At 41.8% G+C, this 19,791-nt stretch overlaps 1 protein-coding gene across 7 annotated transcripts in view; it reads right to left on the bottom strand.

Moving 5' to 3' along the window:
* The window catches only part of APTX (aprataxin), a 65,582-nt gene that overhangs the window by 22,059 nt on the left and 23,732 nt on the right, over positions 1-19,791 (bottom strand). For 3 of the 7 annotated variants that reach the window (XR_006710152.1, XR_006710153.1, XM_045468695.1), the window contains exons 1-7: positions 18,077-18,198; positions 10,586-10,722; positions 9,221-9,267; positions 8,704-9,006; positions 7,543-7,602; positions 6,502-6,728; positions 360-463 (exon numbers count right to left, since the gene is read on the bottom strand). Coding sequence is in view for 4 of the 7 variants with exons in the window: in XM_045468695.1 (XP_045324651.1) it covers positions 360-463; positions 6,502-6,728; positions 7,543-7,602; positions 8,704-9,006; positions 9,221-9,267; positions 10,586-10,718 (874 nt within the window). In the remaining 3 variants the exon portion in view is untranslated. Of the gene's footprint in view, positions 1-359; positions 464-6,501; positions 6,729-7,542; positions 7,603-8,703; positions 9,007-9,220; positions 9,268-10,585; positions 10,723-18,076; positions 18,199-19,791 lie in introns of those variants that run through there. The other 4 variants (XR_006710154.1, XM_045468696.1, XM_045468697.1 and 1 more) reach the window with 4 other exon arrangements.

Here is a 19,791-nt window from a genome sequence, read left to right on the forward strand (position 1 = left end):
CCCTACCCAACTGATGGCAGAAGAGACAACTATTAAGAGCTTTCATGTCTATGAACTCCAATAATTCTCAGGACAACCTTTAAGGCCCCTGTTGTTAGAACAAAACACCTTTCTGACTCTGACATAACAGCTTTCTAGATCTCTACCCTCTAACCCCACCAAGAAGGCTGCTCACAGCAAAGTGGCAATCCTACTGAACCCAAATAATCCAGTTTATTTTAATGGGTGAATCTTTATAGGGAACACAAAGTTGTACATGGGCTTTTGAGGCCAGGTTATTATCTAGGAAAACAACTAAAGCAAATATAAGAACAGGTGAGAAAATGAAACAAACGTGAAAACTAAACAACACTGTTTACCTTGCGATTCTATGAAGTATTCTGTATTGAAAGAATTCCAATGTTTTTTGTTTTTGAGGCAAGGAGAATCAAAATCCTGGCTGATCACATGAAGATGTACATGGCTAGGTGAGAGGGGGGGAAAAAAGACCATTAAATCCATTAAAAACTATGGCTTAATCAAAATGACAAACAGTAAAAGTACAGGTATATAAAATATTGCTAGTGTTTCCATTTAATCCAATTCATTCACCCATTCACTGAAGAATATGTAATGCTTGTTAAAGGGCCAAGGATTATTCTAGCACTGGGAATTTATCAGTGAACAAAATGAGAAAGGCCTCTGCTCTTACAGAAATTATATTCTAATAATGAAGACAAATAAAAAATAAGTAAACACATAAACAAGGAAAATTCAAACCATTAACATTAAGAAAAAAATAAGCCAGGGAAATGGGACACAGAGTGCTCAGGGAGTAGAGGTTACCTCTTCATCTAGCCAAGAGTGTTCAGGGAAGGCCCCTCCCAGGCAGTGATTTGGTCTGAGAAAGCAATTAGGCAAGCAAAGATCTGGGGAAAGAGTGTTTCAGGGAGTGGGGAGGCCACGTGCAGAGGCCCTGAGATGAGAAAGAACTTCGTGCAACCAAGGAACAGAAAGGTGATAAATACATCTGGAATGGCTGGAGCCAAGGAGGTAGGGGCCAGAACATAAAGAGTCTTATAGGTTGACAAGGGGTCTGCACTGTATTCTGCTTACATGGTCTCTGATTTGCACTTTTAAAAGATCACTCTGGCTGGCCTGCAGAGAAGGAACTATAAAGAGGATAACGATGGATACAGAGACAAGTTAGCAAGCTACTGCAGAAGTCGAAGCTAGAAATAAACACACCTTAGATTAGAGCTGTAGTATTAGGAATACATTTTGCACTCGAACCAGTAGGACTCCCTAATGTGGAAGGATTGGATATGGTTTGGGGGAGGTGCCACTTACAGAGATGGGAAAGCTTAAAAGAAAAGCAGGTTTGAGGAAGAAAATCAAGAGCTCTCTTTTGGACTTATTAAACCAAGTAAGATGCCTTTTTGTATAGCTTTGACTCTTAGAATCAGTAATATTCCTATCCCCGCAATAAATAATCAAAACCAACCAATACATGCAGGAATTCAAAATGGAATATAGGCAGTAACAAACCTAACAGTATTACAAACAAATAAGGGAACCACACTTAAGGGGGTCAGGAAAAAAATAACTTGCCAAGTGAACTTTGAACAACAGTAGTTTGGATACCGTAAAGATAAAAAAAAGCTGTATACAAATACTGTGCCCTAATGAGTAAATGTGTTTCTCACAGGGGTATGGGTTAGCAATTCTGTAACTATTTTATGTGTACACTAAGATCGAACAGGTAAGCGAATTTATGATATCTAACGAGAGCCAGATTTTTCACTGTTGGACAAAGAAATTACAACACAAGAAAGGGGGAGACAAGAATGAACCTTGCAGAGTTGAACTAGAGCGAGAGGTATTAGTATAAATTTTTGCTTTTCCATACACATACACAAGTAGAGAAAGAAAAGAAAGAAAGAAAGAAAGAAAAAGAAAGAAAGAAAGAAAGAAAAAGAAAGAAAGTAAGTAAGTAAGTCTGTGTGGGTTAGGATTCATGCATGTATTTCCAGACTCTATCTGCTTAGAGGACCTAGGAGCAAAGACACTCTGGAATCAACCACTTCTCTCAATATAGAAACTTAGTATGCACGTCTTGGTTTATAAATATCATTATCCAATAAAAGAACTAAATAAAATAAAAGGTTCCTTCCAGGGCTAGAACAGAAAAAAAATATAAGATGAACCTGGAACATCTTGCTCCAGAAAATAAAGAAGTGCTCAAAAAATGTTAGGGCCATATCAAAATGATACAGGACCCAACGTAAAGGAGCTTTCAAGGACCAAAGCCAGAACAATTTGAGAAATAAAATGAATGACAAATTAAAACCTATAGAATAAAATAAACATCCATGAGTCCTTACTGATAAATAACTGAATAGATACATAATGGGGGAGAAAGGACAGCTCTTCCATACAGAAGAATTCTAATAAATAAATTAAAGAGAATGACGGAAACATAAAAGCACCATTAGGTAATGTGGGAAATCAAATAGCTCTGTCCTGGTTAAGGAGATTATAGGGAATGCATTACACTGCTTTCTGGCTCTGCTGAAAACAGCTGACCAGTATCTAGTTAACGTGTATTTAGGGTTGCGTGTGCTCATGAATTCCTTAGACCATGTTATCTATGGAATATCTTATCTTGTTCACCACCCTGCTTTCCTGCATCTGCTCTTTTGCAGTCTGGGAAATACCTTGTTTTTTTGCACGCTTTTCTAGACATTCTTACTGGCACCCACGTGCCAATTTTCATATTGCACAGTGATTTCCCTATAATGTATGCCTAATAAATACAGGAGTTTGAGAGCAGCTTGGGGTGCCTTCCCTTAGCCTCCCTTTCACGTCTCTTGACTTTTGGAGTCTTAAGTAATCCTTTCTGCTGTCCTCAGCTTTGCTGGACAAAGCCAAAAGCCAAACCCACAACTGGTGACCCCGACGTGATAAGCTGAATCAGCAAGATAAACACCACAGTAATAACTGTTGCAGGCAGGACCTACCAATAAATGCTAAAACCACTGGGCAAAAGTTTGAGGACAAACAGGATAGCAGCACAGTTCCAAACTATTCAGGATATTCATCAATTACAAAGGGAAAACACTAACTCAAGAGAGAACCCTGGCAGACATCACCATAACAAAGCGATCAAGGTTAATATCATGAGTAAAAAGCCATCTCAGCATTATGCACTCCTTGATATGATACACTTAGAGGGACCCAACATCATCTCTGGTATTTTGAAAGGAGGAGAAAAAAAAAAAAAAGAAAAAAAGTATAACCTCAACCTAAACATGAAAAAGTATCAGACAAGCCCAAAATGAGAGACATGCTATAAAACCAACCAGTATTCATCAAAAGTGTCAGGGTCATGAAAACCAGGAAAGGAGGAAGAAGTGTCACAGGTTAGGCGAAACTAAGGAAAGACAATAAATAAATAAATGCAACACAGGATCCTGGACTGCATCCTGGAGCAGAAAAACATAAAAAAAAAAGTGAAATTCAAGTAAGGTCTAGGGCTTAATTAGTGGTGATGTTATGGAAGATCTTTGTTCTGCTTCATAATTTATTTTTTATATTTTCTAAATTTTTTACAATAAAAAAATTTGTTACCTTTTCCTTTCCACAGTGTTTATTCAAAATTATAGTGATCTTAAAAGGATATGTAAGCAGCAACTTTACTTACTGCTCATTTTGCTTCCCACCCACACCTGCCATAGCTTTTTTTAGCATTCTTAGCACAACAGCATTTGTTATATGACGAAGGTATGGACACCATGATTACTATGTGAAAAGTGCTCTACAGTCAAGGGCTCTGTTAGCCACAGGCTGCACAGCACTGGAGAAACAGAATTATGATTATGGGTGACTTTTGTCCTAAATTTTTTAGTAAGGTTCTAACAATAAACCTTATTAAACATACAGTTGATCCTTGAAGTGACCCCCCACACTATCAAAAATCCAAAAGTGTAACATTTGGCTTCCCAAAAACTTAACTACTAATATCCTACTGTTGACCAGAAGCCTCACCAATAACATAAACAGTCCATTAACACATTATTTTGTATGTTGTATTATATACTGAAGTCTTACACTAAAGCAAGCCAGAGAAAAGAAGCTATTAAGAAACTCACAACAGGGGCGCCTGGGTGGCGCAGTCGGTTAAGCGTCCGACTTCAGCCAGGTCACGATCTCATGGTCCGTGAGTTCGAGCCCCGCGTCAGGCTCTGGGCTGATGGCTCAGAGCCTGGAGCCTGTTTCCGATTCTGTGTCTCCCTCTCTCTCTGCCCCTCCCCCGTTCATGCTCTGTCTCTCTCTGTCCCAAAAATAAATAAACGTTGAAAAAAAAAAAAAAAAAAAACCTTAAAAAAAAAAAAAAAGAAACTCACAACAAAAAGAAATACTTTTATAGTATTTTACTATACTAAAAAAAAATCTGCATATAGGTAGACCTGCACAATTCGAATCTATGTTGTTCAAGGGTCAACCGCATTTTTAAAAACATTTTTTTAATGTTTATTTATTTTTGAGAGAGAGACAGAGTATAAGCAGGGGAGGAGCAGAGAGGGAGAGGGAGACACAGAACCTGAAGCAGGCTCCAGGCTCAGCACAGAGCCTGTCACGGGGCTCAAACTCACCGACCGCAAGATCATGACCTGAGCCAAAGTCGGACACTTAACCGACTGAGCCACCCAGGCGCCTCAAGGGTCAACTGCATTTTTTTAAATGAGTACAACATATATCTACCCTTAGACCTAGCAACTTCACTTGTAGGTATTTACCCAAGAGCAAAAACATGAAGTATGTCCATGATATACAAGACAATATACATGAATCTCAAAATCACAATGCTGACTAAAAAAGGTCAGACACATTATATGATTCCATTTATATGAAGTTCTAGAACAAGCAAAACTAACCTATGTGGAAAGAAATCAGAACAACACGAGGGTTGAGGAAAGGACTAACTGGAAAGGAGCACAAGGGAACTTTCTGGGATATGACAGAAATGTTCTGTATCTTAATCAGAGTGATAGTTACAGGACGTATATGTTTGTCAAAACTGACCAAACTATAAATCTGCTGCAGTTTGTTGTATGTAAGCTAAGCCTCAACTTTAAAGAAAGAGTACTGGGACGCCTGGGTGGCTCAGTTGGTTGAGTGTCTAACTCTTGGTTTTGACTCAGGCCATGATATTGTGGTTCATGTCCTGGCAGTGCAGAGCCTGCTTGGGCTGCTTAGGATTCTCTCTATCTCTCTCTACCCCTCCTTCGCTCATGTGCTCTCTCACCCTCTCTCAAAATAAATGAATAAACTTCAAAAAAAAAAAAAAAAAAGGAAGAGTACTGATGGGGAAAAAATATGGCACAAAAATTTCATTTGGTTAAAGTCACCCATAATTTAAGTCATAATTATCTAAATAAAATGTGAAGAATGTTGTTGGGTAGTTAAAAAAAAAAAAAAATAACCAAAACAAATTCTGACACACGCTACCACATACATGAACTTTGAAAACATTATTCTAAGTGAAATAAGCTAATCACAAAAAGAGTTTCTGTAGGATTCCACATCCATGAATCACCTAGAGCAGTCAAATTATTAGAAACAGAAAGCAGAATGGTAACTACCAGGGACTGTAGAGGGGAATGGGAGGTAGTTTGGGAAGATGAAAAAGGTCCTAGAAAAATGATGGTGATGACTGCACAACAATGTAAATATACTTAATGCCAATAAACTGTACACTTAAAAATGGTTAAAATCCTACTCCTGAAGTCATTATTACACTGTGCTAACTTGGATTTAAATAAAGTTTTTTAAAAAAATGGTTAAAGTGGTAAACTTTGTTACGTGTATTTTATCACGAAAAAACAAATGAATACAAGATAAAAACTGCGAAATCCAATTAATCTGCTTATCTTGTTACTTAGCTCAGAAGAACTGGAGGGGTGCCTGGGTGGCTCAGGTTGGTTAAGTCCGACTTCAACTCAGATCACAATCTTTGAGTTCATGAGTTTGAGCTCCATGTTGGGCTCTGTGCTTACAGCTCAGAGCCTGGAGCCTGCTTCAGATTCTGTATCTCCCTCTCTCTCTGCCCCTCCCTGCTCACACTCAGTCTCTCTCTCAAAAATAAATATTTAAAAAAAAAAAAGGACGACAACAACAACAACAACTATGGAGATCTGCCTTGGTTGAGTTCTTTGAAAAGGTTCTGCATTTTTCTCTCATTTTATTTTAAATCTTAGATCTACTGAGCTATCATGACAGAAGTCAGTGATGTTTGTCTCCTCCAGAGCAATGGTCCTTAATCACTAAGGAGTTACAGATGCTTCTGAAAAATCTAATAAAAGTCACAGGCAAATCAGGGAGAAGGGTGGAAGTTTCAGCCCACCTTCCTTGGAAACATCCCACCCTACTCCCCTTGGCCTTGAGACTATCAGCACACCCAAGCTGAATCCATCTGTCCACTTAGAACCAGAATACACTAGCACTACCCACAACACTTACCTCATGCTGGGAATGGCATGGTAACCCAATCGGAAGCGGAGTTTGCTGGACCCAGCAAAATCTGTAATCATCTTTTCCCCCACAGTGTGCATGTGTTTAAGGAGCTCAAGATGTTCCCTGGTCACAGCCTTCAGACTGGAAATGGAAGCCCATGGTAAGACCAGCCAGTGGTGACGAGCCTTGGGGTATTTATCCTTAATCACCACCACCTGCTCATCTTTGTAAACCTAGGATAGGGGCACAAGAGAAGGAAACAGATATCTACCACACATGTTCTGTGTGTCAGGTACTGTCATATTCACTACCTCACTTCATTCCCAACACAATCTTATGCAAAAGGTGTCAGTATCCCAATTTTGTCAGATGACAACAGAGACTCAGATGAGTGTCTTGCACAAAGTCACATCATTACTAAGTGGGAAGCCTAGGATTTCAAACCAGATCTAGTTGACTCCAGAGCCTGTGTTTTCAAGCACTACACTACAGAGAATACGCAGGAAATTCACAGTACAAAATAGTTCCTAAGGATTGGATGTAAAATCCCTGCAGGCATAAATTCAAAGGCACCCTTCTCCACTCTAACACAGCAGACCATGTGACACAATCATGTGTTCCAAGAAGCCCTATCAGATCTGGCCCCTTGTCACCCCAGAATGTAACTTAAGAACTCACAGACTCCTCCCAGGATGACACCTGACTATTAATCCCGGGGCAGCCCAGCAACTGCAGTCACAATACATTACCTGACACTGCCATGAAAAAAACCCCACAAAGGTTAACTCAACTTCCCTTAATAGCACCCAGAAGTTTAGGAGGAATAAGGAAGAGGAGATCTTCATTTGAAGAACTTAGCTTCTCTCCAAAGAATTCCAGTTGCTAACTTACTGACAATGGGAAAAGCCACTTGTTCTCACCAAGTAGACCAATAAAACAAACCTCATTCAGAAGGATTGATCTCCTTTGCTTTCATTTATCCTCACTCTGTGGAGTAGTCACTTAAAAGACATGTAATACATTTCAATGCCAAAATTTTATTCTGACCTGCATTTTGGGATCCTGCATAGAAATTTTTAAGCCTTGACTCCAGTGGCCCAATGATTCCTGAAACAAAAAGGGGCAATGTAAATTGCAAATGTCAGTAGCTGCATTTGGCATTAGTTAATATTGTATGTGTCAGCAAAGTGCAACCAAACTTAGTAATGATTCATTTTTTTTAACCCTCTCTCAAAGGGTTACTGAATTTATTTATTTAATGTTTATTTCTTTTTGAGACAGAGCACGAGTGGGGGAGGGGCAGAGAGAGAGGGAGACACAGAACCGAAACAGGCTCCAGGCTCTGAGCTGTCAGCACAGAGCCCGATGTGGGGCTTGAACCCACGAACTGTGAGATCATGACCTAAGCCGAAGTCAGACACTTAACTGACTGAGCCACTCAGGCATCCCAAGTAATAAAATTCATTTTTAAGATTTAAACTATATCTGGGGCACCTAGGTAGCTCAGTCGGTCAAGTGTCCGACTTCAGCTCAGGTCATAATCTCACGGTTCGTGAATTCAAGCCCCACATCGGGCTCTCTGCTATCAGCACAGAGCCTATTTTGGATCCTCTGTCCTCTCTCTGCCCCTCCACTGCCCGCGCCTGCTCACTCTCACTCTATCTCGAAAATAAACATTCAAAAAAAAAAAAAAAAAGAACTCAACTATATCCCCTTTACTCAATCTTTTCCCTTTATAACCGTAAACCATTTCCATTTTCTTCCTATACAGTAGTGAGAGCTGTGTGTCTAGATGAAAGTTGGAAATGCCAGAGTGTGAACTGCATCTTCTTTGCCCTCTCGCACTCCATCTACAACCTAACTACATTTCCACTTTGACATCAGGATGTGAATCAGATGATCTATGAACAGCGTTCCAATGCTAACCCTCTGCAGATACACATATGACTGACCCACTTTAGCAGTATACCGCCATTACCTCCCTACCTTCGGGTGGCTTACCTCAGGACTTCAAGAAAAATGTACATAAAGGGACATTCACCCAAGTGATTGGTGACACAAACAAGTGACTCTTTCATCATGGTTAATAACCCTTGTCATGGTTAATAACCCCTTACAAGTATTTGAGCTTTACAGTGTACAAAACAATCAAGCAGTCATTATATCTCATTTAATCTCCATGTCATCTATCAGGCACACCACCCTCACCTTTTTGGTAGACGCATCTTTCTCCTTCTTTGAGGGCACAGAGCATTGGCCAGGGTCACTCCCAGGTTCCAGTCCTGTATGGGAGTCAGCTTCCTGGGCAGCACCCCTTTCTATAGAATCATTGTTGCCTGACCTCTTTCTCTTCCTGTGTGTTTCCAGGCCAGGGCTCTCTGCCTCTTCCTCAAACTCTACAATATATGGATAAAGTTCATTCACCATGTGGAGAACCTGGCCAGGCTGCAGCTTCACCTCTTGGTCCTTCCCAATTATGACTGAATCAATGCTGGTGGGATTGACCCCTACCTATAGAAAAATCAGAAAATAATTACAATGCTAGCAATAATACCATAGCCACTGCTATGCTAACCACTTACTGTGTGCCAGATACCATGCTTAATGTTCACTTCTATTACCCCATCACTTCCACACATGACAGAGAAGCTTTCACAGGTTGGTACAGACAGCATAAGAAAATCATCAAGTATAAAATGGAAATCCAAATTAGAAACACACATACCTGCTTTACCTTGACATATCCTTTGTTACACTCTGCTTTCAACTGTACTGAAAGAGATTGAAAAAAGTTCAATCTAAAGGCCACCAAGAAGCAAGCACATGCTCCTGTTCTTCCTACAGGACAATGAAGCCTCATTCCAGGAGGCAACTTGACAGGGGCTTCCTCAAAGGCCCATGGGCAAAATCGCCTATTATGGAAGTGGCTGGGCTCCAAATCCTTCCATAAAATTTCCAACAGCACACATACTCCTTTAGCTACTGCTAACATTCCTATGAGGCAGGTTTACAGAATCCCCACAATCCCTATTCCAGAGTCCTTGGCCCACTCAGGATCACAGACTCTGCAGTCAGGGAAGGGACCCAGTTGTTTCATAAGCTCTTGGCTCATTGTTAAATCAGGCTTCCATTATTTAATAAAACTATCAGATGCCTTCAATAAAGAAAGGCAAAAGATACATTATTGGAAAACAGAAGTTCAGCTGGCCTTGGGTAGGCAGAGTGCAGAGAATATTCTAGAAAGAGGACTGCAGGAACAGAACAGTCTGAGCATATGTGGGAAGAAGTAACATCAAACACTTGTGAGTGAGACAAGGTGCAGAGACACCACAGCTGCTCTTCAGGAAGGACAGGCAGTAGACAGGCTAACATATACATCGCTCCAGTTGCTGTTGTGAGAAGGGGACAGAGAGTGAGAAGCAGTGTCTCCTTCTGTCTTGGACCCAGCCAGCTCAAGCATGGCTTTCCCCCCACCCCTCACTTAGATTTAACTCTTGCGGGAAAAACCAAAATCACTATTGCAGACTCCAAGCACTGAGAAACCCTGTTCTGAGGAACACACTGCAGGCGGAAGGCCTGGTTGCAGTGAGCAGATCAAGAGTTTACATGGAACAAATAAGTACACGGTACAGCTTTTTCCTAAGGACCTTCATTTCATTAAATCCCAGGAAAGATATCTCAAGAGCTGGATGCCATTGTCTTATAAAGATGACACCCTCCGTGTGAGGCATTATATAAAGGATGGAAGTATCCCATCACTTCTCAGACATGGTTTCAGGCTGGAGATCCCAGAATGCAAGTGTCTCACTGCCCAATGAGGAATCTCCCCGGGCAAAGTAGGGTGCGGGATTCAGTTCCACCATACTAACAGGATGGAACCTGCCTGCTCCCAACACTGAATATTAACCGCTTCCAGAGGGTGGAATCAGGGGTGAATGGGGCCCTGATGTTGGCTAAGAGAGCTCAGTTCCTGAGTTTTGTTTATGGCAGACAAAAGGTTCCTATCAATAGCTTCCAGGAAATGTGCATCCTTGGTTATCATTATCCTAAGGAACAAAACACAGTACTGCACATTGCTATGACCAATTACCTTGCTGTCGAGAACATTTCTTGTCAATGATCTTGGTCTCTGGGCCACGCCCAACCACCACTGCCTCCAAATGTGGAAGTCTGATTCGCTGGTGCCGGCTATCCTGTCTCACCAACCAGCACACCCGCATCATTACTCTGAGAAACAAAACAGAAGAGAATCACTGGAAAAATTAGCACACCCCAGCACCACCACACATGCCAGCTACCAGCTATTCATCTTGAGGCCAGTGACTTCACCTAGATCTCAATTTTCTCACTTGTAAAACGTGATAATGACAGGACTCATGAGGCTGTCATGAGAATTAAATAAGATAATGCATGTACTTACCTCTGTGCCTAAATCATGCGAAGCAATCAAATATTTATGTTTACTGATATACTCTATGTGCTGGCCATTAGGCTACATGGTGAGGATAAAAGAATAAACATTGTCTCTATCCTTGAGAGGCCTGGAGTATAGTGGGGTAGATAGACTCATATGTCAATTATTACAATATGATGTGATAAGCATTATAAGGGAGTAACCAAATATGGCATTTGCCCAGGGAAAGAAACAACCAACTCTTGTGGAGAGTATCAAAAATGGCTTAACGAGGAAGGGATATTTATGCTGAGTTTTCAAGGCATGAGAAGGAGTTTGCCTGGCAGAGAATTAAGGACATCAGAACACAGGATGTTCTTCAGTCCAGAGGCATCTTTATGCGGATTAGAAGGTTTCCTTTCCTTGGGGTACCTGGGTGGCTCCGTCAGTTAAGCATCTGACTTTGGCCTGAGCCCTTGTGGATTCATAAGTTCAAGCCCTACATCTGGATCTCCACTATCAGCACACACACCCAGAGAGCCTGCTTTGGAGCCCCTCTGCCCTCTCTCTCTGCCCCCTCTCAAAAATAAATAAAACATTTAAAAAAAAATTTTTTTCCTTTCCTTAATCATCGTAACATACCAATATTAGAACAATACATCTTACTGCCATCTACCAGAAGATTGTCACAATAAATACACAAACCTACAACGTCTAAAGAATGAATATGGCACCTTTGTGCTATACACAACCTGCACAATAGAGAAGGTGCCGGTTTTCTTTTGAAAACAACCTGTATGGCCATGGAGAGTATCGGTAGAAGGGAAAGAGCCAAGAAATTTGGGAGAGAGATGAGGCCTGAACAAAGGCCTGAACAAAGACAATGGAGAGGAAGAAGATCCAGAAGAAACTGTGAAGGTAGATTTAACTACTGAGTGTATTTGGGGAATGACAAAGGAGTAGAGGGAGACACAAACCAAGACTTTGAATTTGGAAATAGCCATTGACTAAAATGAGCAATACACAAGGAGACATAATTTGAAGTTAAATGGCAGACGAAGAAGGGATGCTTTCAGACTGAAACACAATTAGATTACATTGCCTGTGAAAGATCCACAGGTCAAGGTAGGATATATGGGTAGAAAGCTCAGGGAAGGAATGGACTGACTGTATGTATTTGAGAGGCATCAACATGTCAGAGAAGGTGAGGCAAAGAGAGCATGAGATCACCCAGAGAGGTAGAGCAGGGAACTATGGATAGGGACGGGACTAGGATCTTTGGGATACCTCCCCCGACTCCAGAAGCTTATTGCTCAAGCCTCTAATACCCTCTCTTTGAGAAATGTGCCCTGCAGGCAAGGCAGCACTTATCAGGTGCTCTGCACAAGCTTTGTGTCCAAAGGGAAGAGAAAAGAAACAAGATTTTTGAAAGTCAAAGTTTCATTACCATCTGCAAAGGATAATGCAAAGCAGGGCGAACAAATGATTGCTGAGGAGGTGCAAAGTCACAGAAATTGGATCAGTCAGGAAAGGTTTTGGAAACCACCCAAATGAAAAGGCCAAGAAGACTGATAAGGAAAATAAGTGAGAGGGTATATTCCATTTTTAAAGGCACAAGCGACAAGGCAGATTTCAGCAATAAGCCATGGGTGAGGGGTGGAAAGCAGACCCTGTTGGCTGACCCAGGGGAGCTGCTCCAGAGTCATCAAAAATGGCAAAGGTATTGAACACTATGCTGAAAAGTTTAGATCTGACAATCAAGAAGAGACAACTGCCAGGTTAATGAGCTGCATGGCAAAGTGAAACGACAGCTGGGCGTGGGCAGGCTAGAGTGGAGAAGTCGAGAGTCTGAGATTAGTCAGGAGGCAGTCAACATAATGTGGACAAGAGTGAGGTCCAAAAGTTCAGCAGGTCTTTGTGAAGGGGTGGATGCAAGGCATGAAGAGTCCGTTGTAAACCTAAAATCCTCAACCTGGAGCCTTAAGTGATGATGGTGCTATAGGCACGTTCCATTTTTAAATGCTATGTATTCAGAGGCACATCTGTTTGCACTTACTGGAAACTGATAAATGAGCAGGAAGTGGACTGAGAAATGAAGTATGTCTTCATCAGGCTTTGAGAAAGTAGTCACGTGGTGACTGACAACTCACAGTAATAACAAAAGAAATGTGAAGAGAGCACAGTTTGAGAGCAGGGACAGGAAGGAATCTGATGGGCAGCTGAGAGCATGGCTGGCTGTTGCAGGATAATAGAAACTACCCCTCCTGCCCTCCACACACACTCATTCTTGTCAAAGTTCTCAAGTTATGATGTTTCTATTTACAAATTCTTGAGAAGCTAAAGCAGTGACTCCACAATGCTTATGCAACTAACCTTGACCAACTTTTTAGCCCATTTTAGTCTTCAGATCCATTTTCTAGGAATGAAGCATTTTAGAATATGGGGAATGCATAATGATAGGCGCTCCTGAATCTCAATATAGTCCATACATTGAAACTCCATAAAGTGCAAGCTCTAAAACAGAAGTCAAGTCCATTTTTTGCTTACCAATATATCCCCAGCACCTAATACTTGACATACAAGAACACAGTACATACTTGCAAGTAAATGACCAGACAATAATCCTATCCAGGTTCTCTGGCCTTCCTTCTCTATCCTCTGCTCTGGCTCCTCTTAAGCCATCCTTTGCTCCTCTCCTTGGGCAATCCCATCCTCACATCTATGTGGATAAATCCTAATTCTCTATTTTCCAACTCCCTACTTTTCATTCCAGAGTTGTCGGGATTAGTCAGGAAAAAAAAATCTAGTTATATCTTAAGTAACCAAGTGATCTGATAGGCCATGCAAGCCCAGCAATCTGAGAATGTAGAACAGTGATGTCCAGTAGAAATTTTTACAATGATGGAAGGGTTGTACACCTATGTTGTCCAATAATGTAGCCACCATGTGACAATCAAGCATCTAAAATGTAGCTAGTGTGACAGAAAACCTAAATTTCTTAGATTTTTTTTTTTTAACTTACATTTAAATAGCTACATGTGGCTGAGGGCTATCATGATATCCAACACAACTTGCCCAACCCTGATCAGTCCCAAATTCAAGCCTGAGGTTAAGACCCTCGTACTCTAACCCCACAAAGGTTACTTATGTCACCTCCTACTTCCTTTCATAGAACTAGCCCCACCTTTCCTTTCCCCCAGACTCACATACATTCATTCTTACACACAAATACATCCCTCAGGTATGATATACTGAATCATGTCTCCCAAATAAGTCATTCTCAATATGATCTCCAGGCATTCGATCATACTCTTTCCTCCCCTCCAGAATCCCAAATCCTTCTCAACTTCCAAGCCCCACCTCCCCCCAGAGGTCTTCTCTGAATTATCTTCTCTTCCCTACCCCTACATCTTGCTATTGGGTGTGGTTAATTTACCTTCACAGTTCTCTGAAAATTAAATGTGGATGTAATTCCACCCTCCAAATGAGATTATAATCTCCTTGTAAACAGACTGCATCACTGCCCATCCATACAAAAACTCAGAAGAAGGGTCTCTTAAAGATCACTACCCTGGGCTAGGCCTGGCCTTATACTTCTGGATCCCCTGGAGTTCAGCATGCCTTTATCAAGTGCATACTAAGTGCTAGGCACTTGTTAAATGTCTTGCTTATATCATATCATTTAATTTTCATAACTCTCATCCTAAGAAAGAAAAATTTAAGGTTTAAGAAAAAATAGGCAACATGTACAAGCCACATAGCTAATACGTGCCAGAGTTAGGATTTGAATCAATTCTAAAGAATGGATTCTTGGGGTGCCTGGGTGGCTCAGTCGGTTAAGCATCTGACTCTTGCTTTCAGCTCATGATCTCACGGTTCTTGAGTTCACGAATTCTGTGCTGAACTTGAATTCGGGCTCTGTGCTGGACCCTGCTTGGGATTTTCTCTCTCTCTCTCTCTCTCTCTCTCTCTCTCTCTCTCTTCCCCTTCCTCTGCTCCTGCTCTTGTGCACTCTCTCTCTCAAAATAAATAAATAGACTTAAAAAGGGGGGAGGGGGCAGAGGCGCCTGGGTGGCTCAGTTAAATGTCCGACTTCAGCTCAGGTCATGATCTCATAGTTCACTTCAGGCTCTGTGCTGACAGCTCAGCGCCTGGAGCCTGCTTCAGGTTCTGTGTCTCCCTCTCTCTCTGCCCCTCCCTCGCTCACACTATGTCTCTCTCTCTCTCAAAAACAAATAAACATTAAAAAAAAATTTTTTTAAAAGAATGGTTTCTTAATCACTACACCATATACCTTTTGTCTTCACTCTTTTGATCAATCAAAATTACTGCATGCCTACTATGTGCCTTGTGGTATTCTAGTACTGTGAATAAAGAAATAATGTATCTTACTCATATGATGCAGGTATATCATTCCTGTCTTCAAAAGGCTCAGAGTCTTGTGAGGGAGAGAAACACAAAAACACTTACAACAATTGTAGTAAGTATAATGATTGGTCTGTGCAGAGTATTATGGGAGCAAAAGGCTGGAATACCCAACACAGACTTGGAGAAAGGAGATGTCAAGGAAGATTTCCTATAGGAGGCAGACCTAAAATGAGTCCTATATATAAACTAAGTTAACTGGTGAAAGGGTCATTCTAATCAGGGGAGAAGGAAGTGGATAGAGAAATGGAGAAGATTCAAGTCAAAGGGAACAGCAAGGGTAATGCATTAAGAAACAGCATAGTGCACATGAAAAGGAGTTCAGTGTTGCTGCAATCTAAAGCATGAAGCAGAAAAGAGGCTAGAGACACAGGCAGGTCCAGAATAAGCAGAGCCCTGGGTGACTGGTGAGTTCAAACTTTAGAACTTCCACTGGATTTTGCAATTCAGTAAACAATACATATTTGCTAAATGAATGAGAAAAAAGATCAGATGAATGAACAGACAGATCTTTAAAGATTATGAAGCAGGGCTTTGTCACAGATTTGTTTTCAAGGACTGGAGGTGGGGAAATCAGTCAGAAGGCCATCATATTTCAGGTGAAAGATAATGGTACCTAAAGTAGTACAATAATAGGGATGAAGAAGAGAGCACAGATTTGAGAAATACTTAGGGAATAAAATCCTCAGGACTTAGGGATGGATGTGATAAGAGCAAGTTCAGGGAAGACACTGAGCTCAGTTTCAGGCCTGTGAATTTGAACTGTCTGTGGAACTGGTAGGCAGAGCTGTCCAGCAGTGCGGTGAGAAGTGAGCAGTGTGGTAAGAAGTGAGAGGGAAAGTGAGAAAAGAGGTTTAAGCTGACAACTTTGATTTGGGACCATGTAGAAGGCAGTTAAAACCAACCTAGTTGATGTGCTCACTCACAGTGTGTACAGAATGAAAAGAGAAGTGGGCCAAAGTCACAAGCCTTGGAAGCACCTAAAATTTTAGGGAAGGAAGTAAAAAGACTAGCCCACAGGAGAAATGGCTGGTGAGAGAAGCATATGGAGAAATAGCTAGAATGAAAGCTCCTAATGGGGAGGCACTTTGTCTTCCTCATCTGTGCATCATAATAAATATCTGTTGAATAAGTCAGGTCATAATCTCACAGTGAGTTCGAGCCCTGCGTCCAGTTCTGTGCTGGACAGCTCAAAGCCTGGAGCTTGCTTCGGATTCTGTGTCTCCCTCTCTCTCCCCGCCCCTCCTCCGCTCATGCTCTGTCTCTCTCAAAACTAAAACACATTAAAAAAAAAAAAAAAGGCAACAAAGGGATCCAGTAGTGACTGAAAAATATCTATCTGATTTGAGAATCACTGTGACCTTAAGGTTAAAATTTCAGGAGAATGATAGGTGTGAAAGCTAGACTGGAGAAAGGAGTGAAAGGTAAGAAAATGGAGGCAGAATTTAGAACACTCTTTAAAAAAGAAGGGGAATAGACTTACTGGATGAGAGCTAAAGGAAGACAGATCACTAAGAACTTTTCCTTCTTTCTAGCTTTGGAGGGTAGAAGCCAGGTGACCAGGGATCTCAGAAACCTATGTTCACATATGACTAGGACACAGTCAGGGGCAGAAAAGACAAATAAAAACAAGGTCTCATAGATGAAAACATAAACAAAAGGTGAGAAGCAAAGATAATGGGATTCACTTTGATCAGAAGAGACAGCTTATCCTCTGAGAGTAAAAGAAAGGTAAAAATGGGTGTTAAATGAGATGACTTTTCAAGAAGGGAAAGCAGGGGCAGAAATTTGAGGGAAAGCATATCCGATGACCTCAATTTTCTCCATAAAATAGCAGACAACAGAGTGAGGTGTTCGGGAGCTTAATGAACAGTTAAAAAAAAAATCAATATAACATAGTGGAGAACATCCAGCCTCTTATGTGCAACTGTCTGAGTTGCAGCATCTAGTCACTGTGTGACTTGACGCCAATTATTTAACCTAAGCCTTTATTTCTCCAGCTGTAAAACATTAAGACTTGCTGTACAACACAGAGGTAGCATGAAGACTGAACGAGGAAGTACGTAAAGCTCAGTGTCTGGTCAAAAGCATTCAACACTCCTGTCACTGGTGAACACTGAAGACAGGATAAAAGCAGGGGCTAAGGACGTATACAAAGACCGGCCGACAGCAGTGACTGTGCAACTAAGGTGGAAGGGCACAAATCCGTATTGTCTCTCCGTAAAGTACAGTCCTGTCTCAAGTATTCTAACGATTCCCAATGTAAGTTAGATTCTCTAAAGGCTCTAAACCTGGACCACATTGATTCCATGTAGAAATTATACCCCTGCTTTGTTGAACCACTACCACTGGCCCTCCTATTGGACCTGTTGAGGACGCTGAGAAGGCCCCTCAAGTTCCTTTCACGGAGAGTTTCTGGAGGCAACCATGTCCTTCCTAACAAGCCGAGCCGCCTCCTTGGGCTAGACAGTACCCACTCTCTAATCTTTTCTCTGCTTGTGTAGTGACCAAGCCAGTACAGGTGTCGGGGGTACAGGTTGGTGGGGCGACGACCAACGACGGGGTCGCCGAAAAACGGCCCAAGGGAGTTTGAGCAAAGTGAGAAGCCTAGAGCCCGAGGATGGAGCAAAGCCTGCCGGGAAAGAAGCCATAAAAGCGTTATTCAAAGAACATCATTCAAGGATAGTAATGGCCCCGACTCAGGGCCCACACCCACGAATTTCAACCGGGTCAGTAGAGGAGGTAGGCCGACGACCGCCTTACCTCGAAACAGCAGACACAGACAACCTCACGTTTCTCTTCCGGGACGCGCCACTTCCGGCGCTGTGGGATGACGTCACGAGACAAGCCTAAGAGCAACGAGTGACGTCACCAGTGCCTGTACAAAGATTGGCTGAAAGGGTCTTGCCCAAAACGCAGATCCGGAAGCGTCCGCTCCGATTGGCCCCTCTGGGACGGAGGCCATAGTGAGGTTCCTAGCAATAATCCCTCTGCGGACGACCACCGCCAGCCTCTCTCCATCCGAGAATCTCTTCCCTGTCACCATCTCTCAGTCTCTGAGTCCGGGGAGACTTTAAGCAACTATTCCCTCTGTGGCCGTTTCTAGGCAGCTGATGCAGTATCTTGACACTCCCTTCGTTAGCAGCTCACTACCCTTAAGGCCATCTTTCCTGCTGTAGACAGTACCTGCTGTGACATTGTTTTTCTGCCCCCTTTCAAAACTGCAACCGGCTTTCTCCCTTTTCTGGAGAGAAAGGGCTGGAGGAACTAGCGGTGCGGAAACCTGATTGTTTTAACGCTGGCTTCACTAAATGAACTAGCTGACAGCCAATTAGAGAGGAGACAAGAAGCAGGATGCTGGGATGAGATGGGTTTACTGATTTTGATAGCAATTCCAGGATGTTCCCTAAGAGTCACGTATTGCAATTATTCGAAGTCATTTTGGCAGATGGAAAAATTCCTATCTTATTAGTGAAGGCATAGTTTATAATCTTTCTCAACCTCAATAAAAACCAAGGCTTAAGGAGTCACATTTCTTGATCAAGATCGTTTCCTTCCATAGAAAAGCAGAGTCAATAGTATGATAAAGATACCAAAACTATCAAAACAGGATGGAAGAGTCTTCCAGGAAACACAGAAAAGAGAGTTCCTCTTTCTTAACAGAGAAGATGCAGGTTTATATTAAGGTCACCCCAGGAAGTGGGCGAGCACAAGAAGCATCTTGGCCACACAGCCCCCATGGTGGTGGAATGTGATTCACACTGCTCCAGGTAAAATGAGGTGGCTCTTGTCACCCGACCAGTTCCCTCAGAATTAAGCTTCTCTTAGCTTCAGCTTCTACCTGACCTGCCTTAGTGTGTCTTGCATTCAAAATGGGATTGGATTATTCTAATTGGATTATATACCATATATTGTGCAAAACTGGGCAGTTTCCATGCCCAGTATATTAGGTCTAGCCCTTCATCTATAGCATATTACTGGCCAGAGAAGCAGGGTCACATGGCACAAGGACATGGCAAACACAACTTTCACAGACCCCAGAACCAAAGATGTATCACAAACTGATGCATAGAAATTAACGGAGAGTTGTAGTCTGTGGCACTATCTAATGTAGTGGCCATCAAAGTGTAATCCTTGGATCAGTAGCAGTAGCCTCACAACACCAGGGAACTTGTTAGAAATGCAAATTCTCAGGCTTTCACCCCAGGCTTACTGATTCAGAAACTTTAGGGGTGTGGCCCAGCAATCTGTTTTAACAAGCCCACCAGGTTATCCTGATGCATGATCAAGTTAGAGATTCACTGTCAGAAGGCAAACACTTCAAAGTGCACATCATGATAAATTTTGTGAGCCTGCTTAGGGCTTTGCCTTTTTTTTTTTTTTTTCAAATTCAAAAAAAAATTCTTAATTGTGGCAAAATACACATAACATAAAACTTACCATCTAAGCCATTTTTAAGTATACAGCTCAGTAGTGTT

The sequence above is a fragment of the Leopardus geoffroyi genome, chromosome D4 (assembly GCF_018350155.1).
Source record: "Leopardus geoffroyi isolate Oge1 chromosome D4, O.geoffroyi_Oge1_pat1.0, whole genome shotgun sequence".
NCBI lineage: Eukaryota > Metazoa > Chordata > Mammalia > Carnivora > Felidae > Leopardus > Leopardus geoffroyi.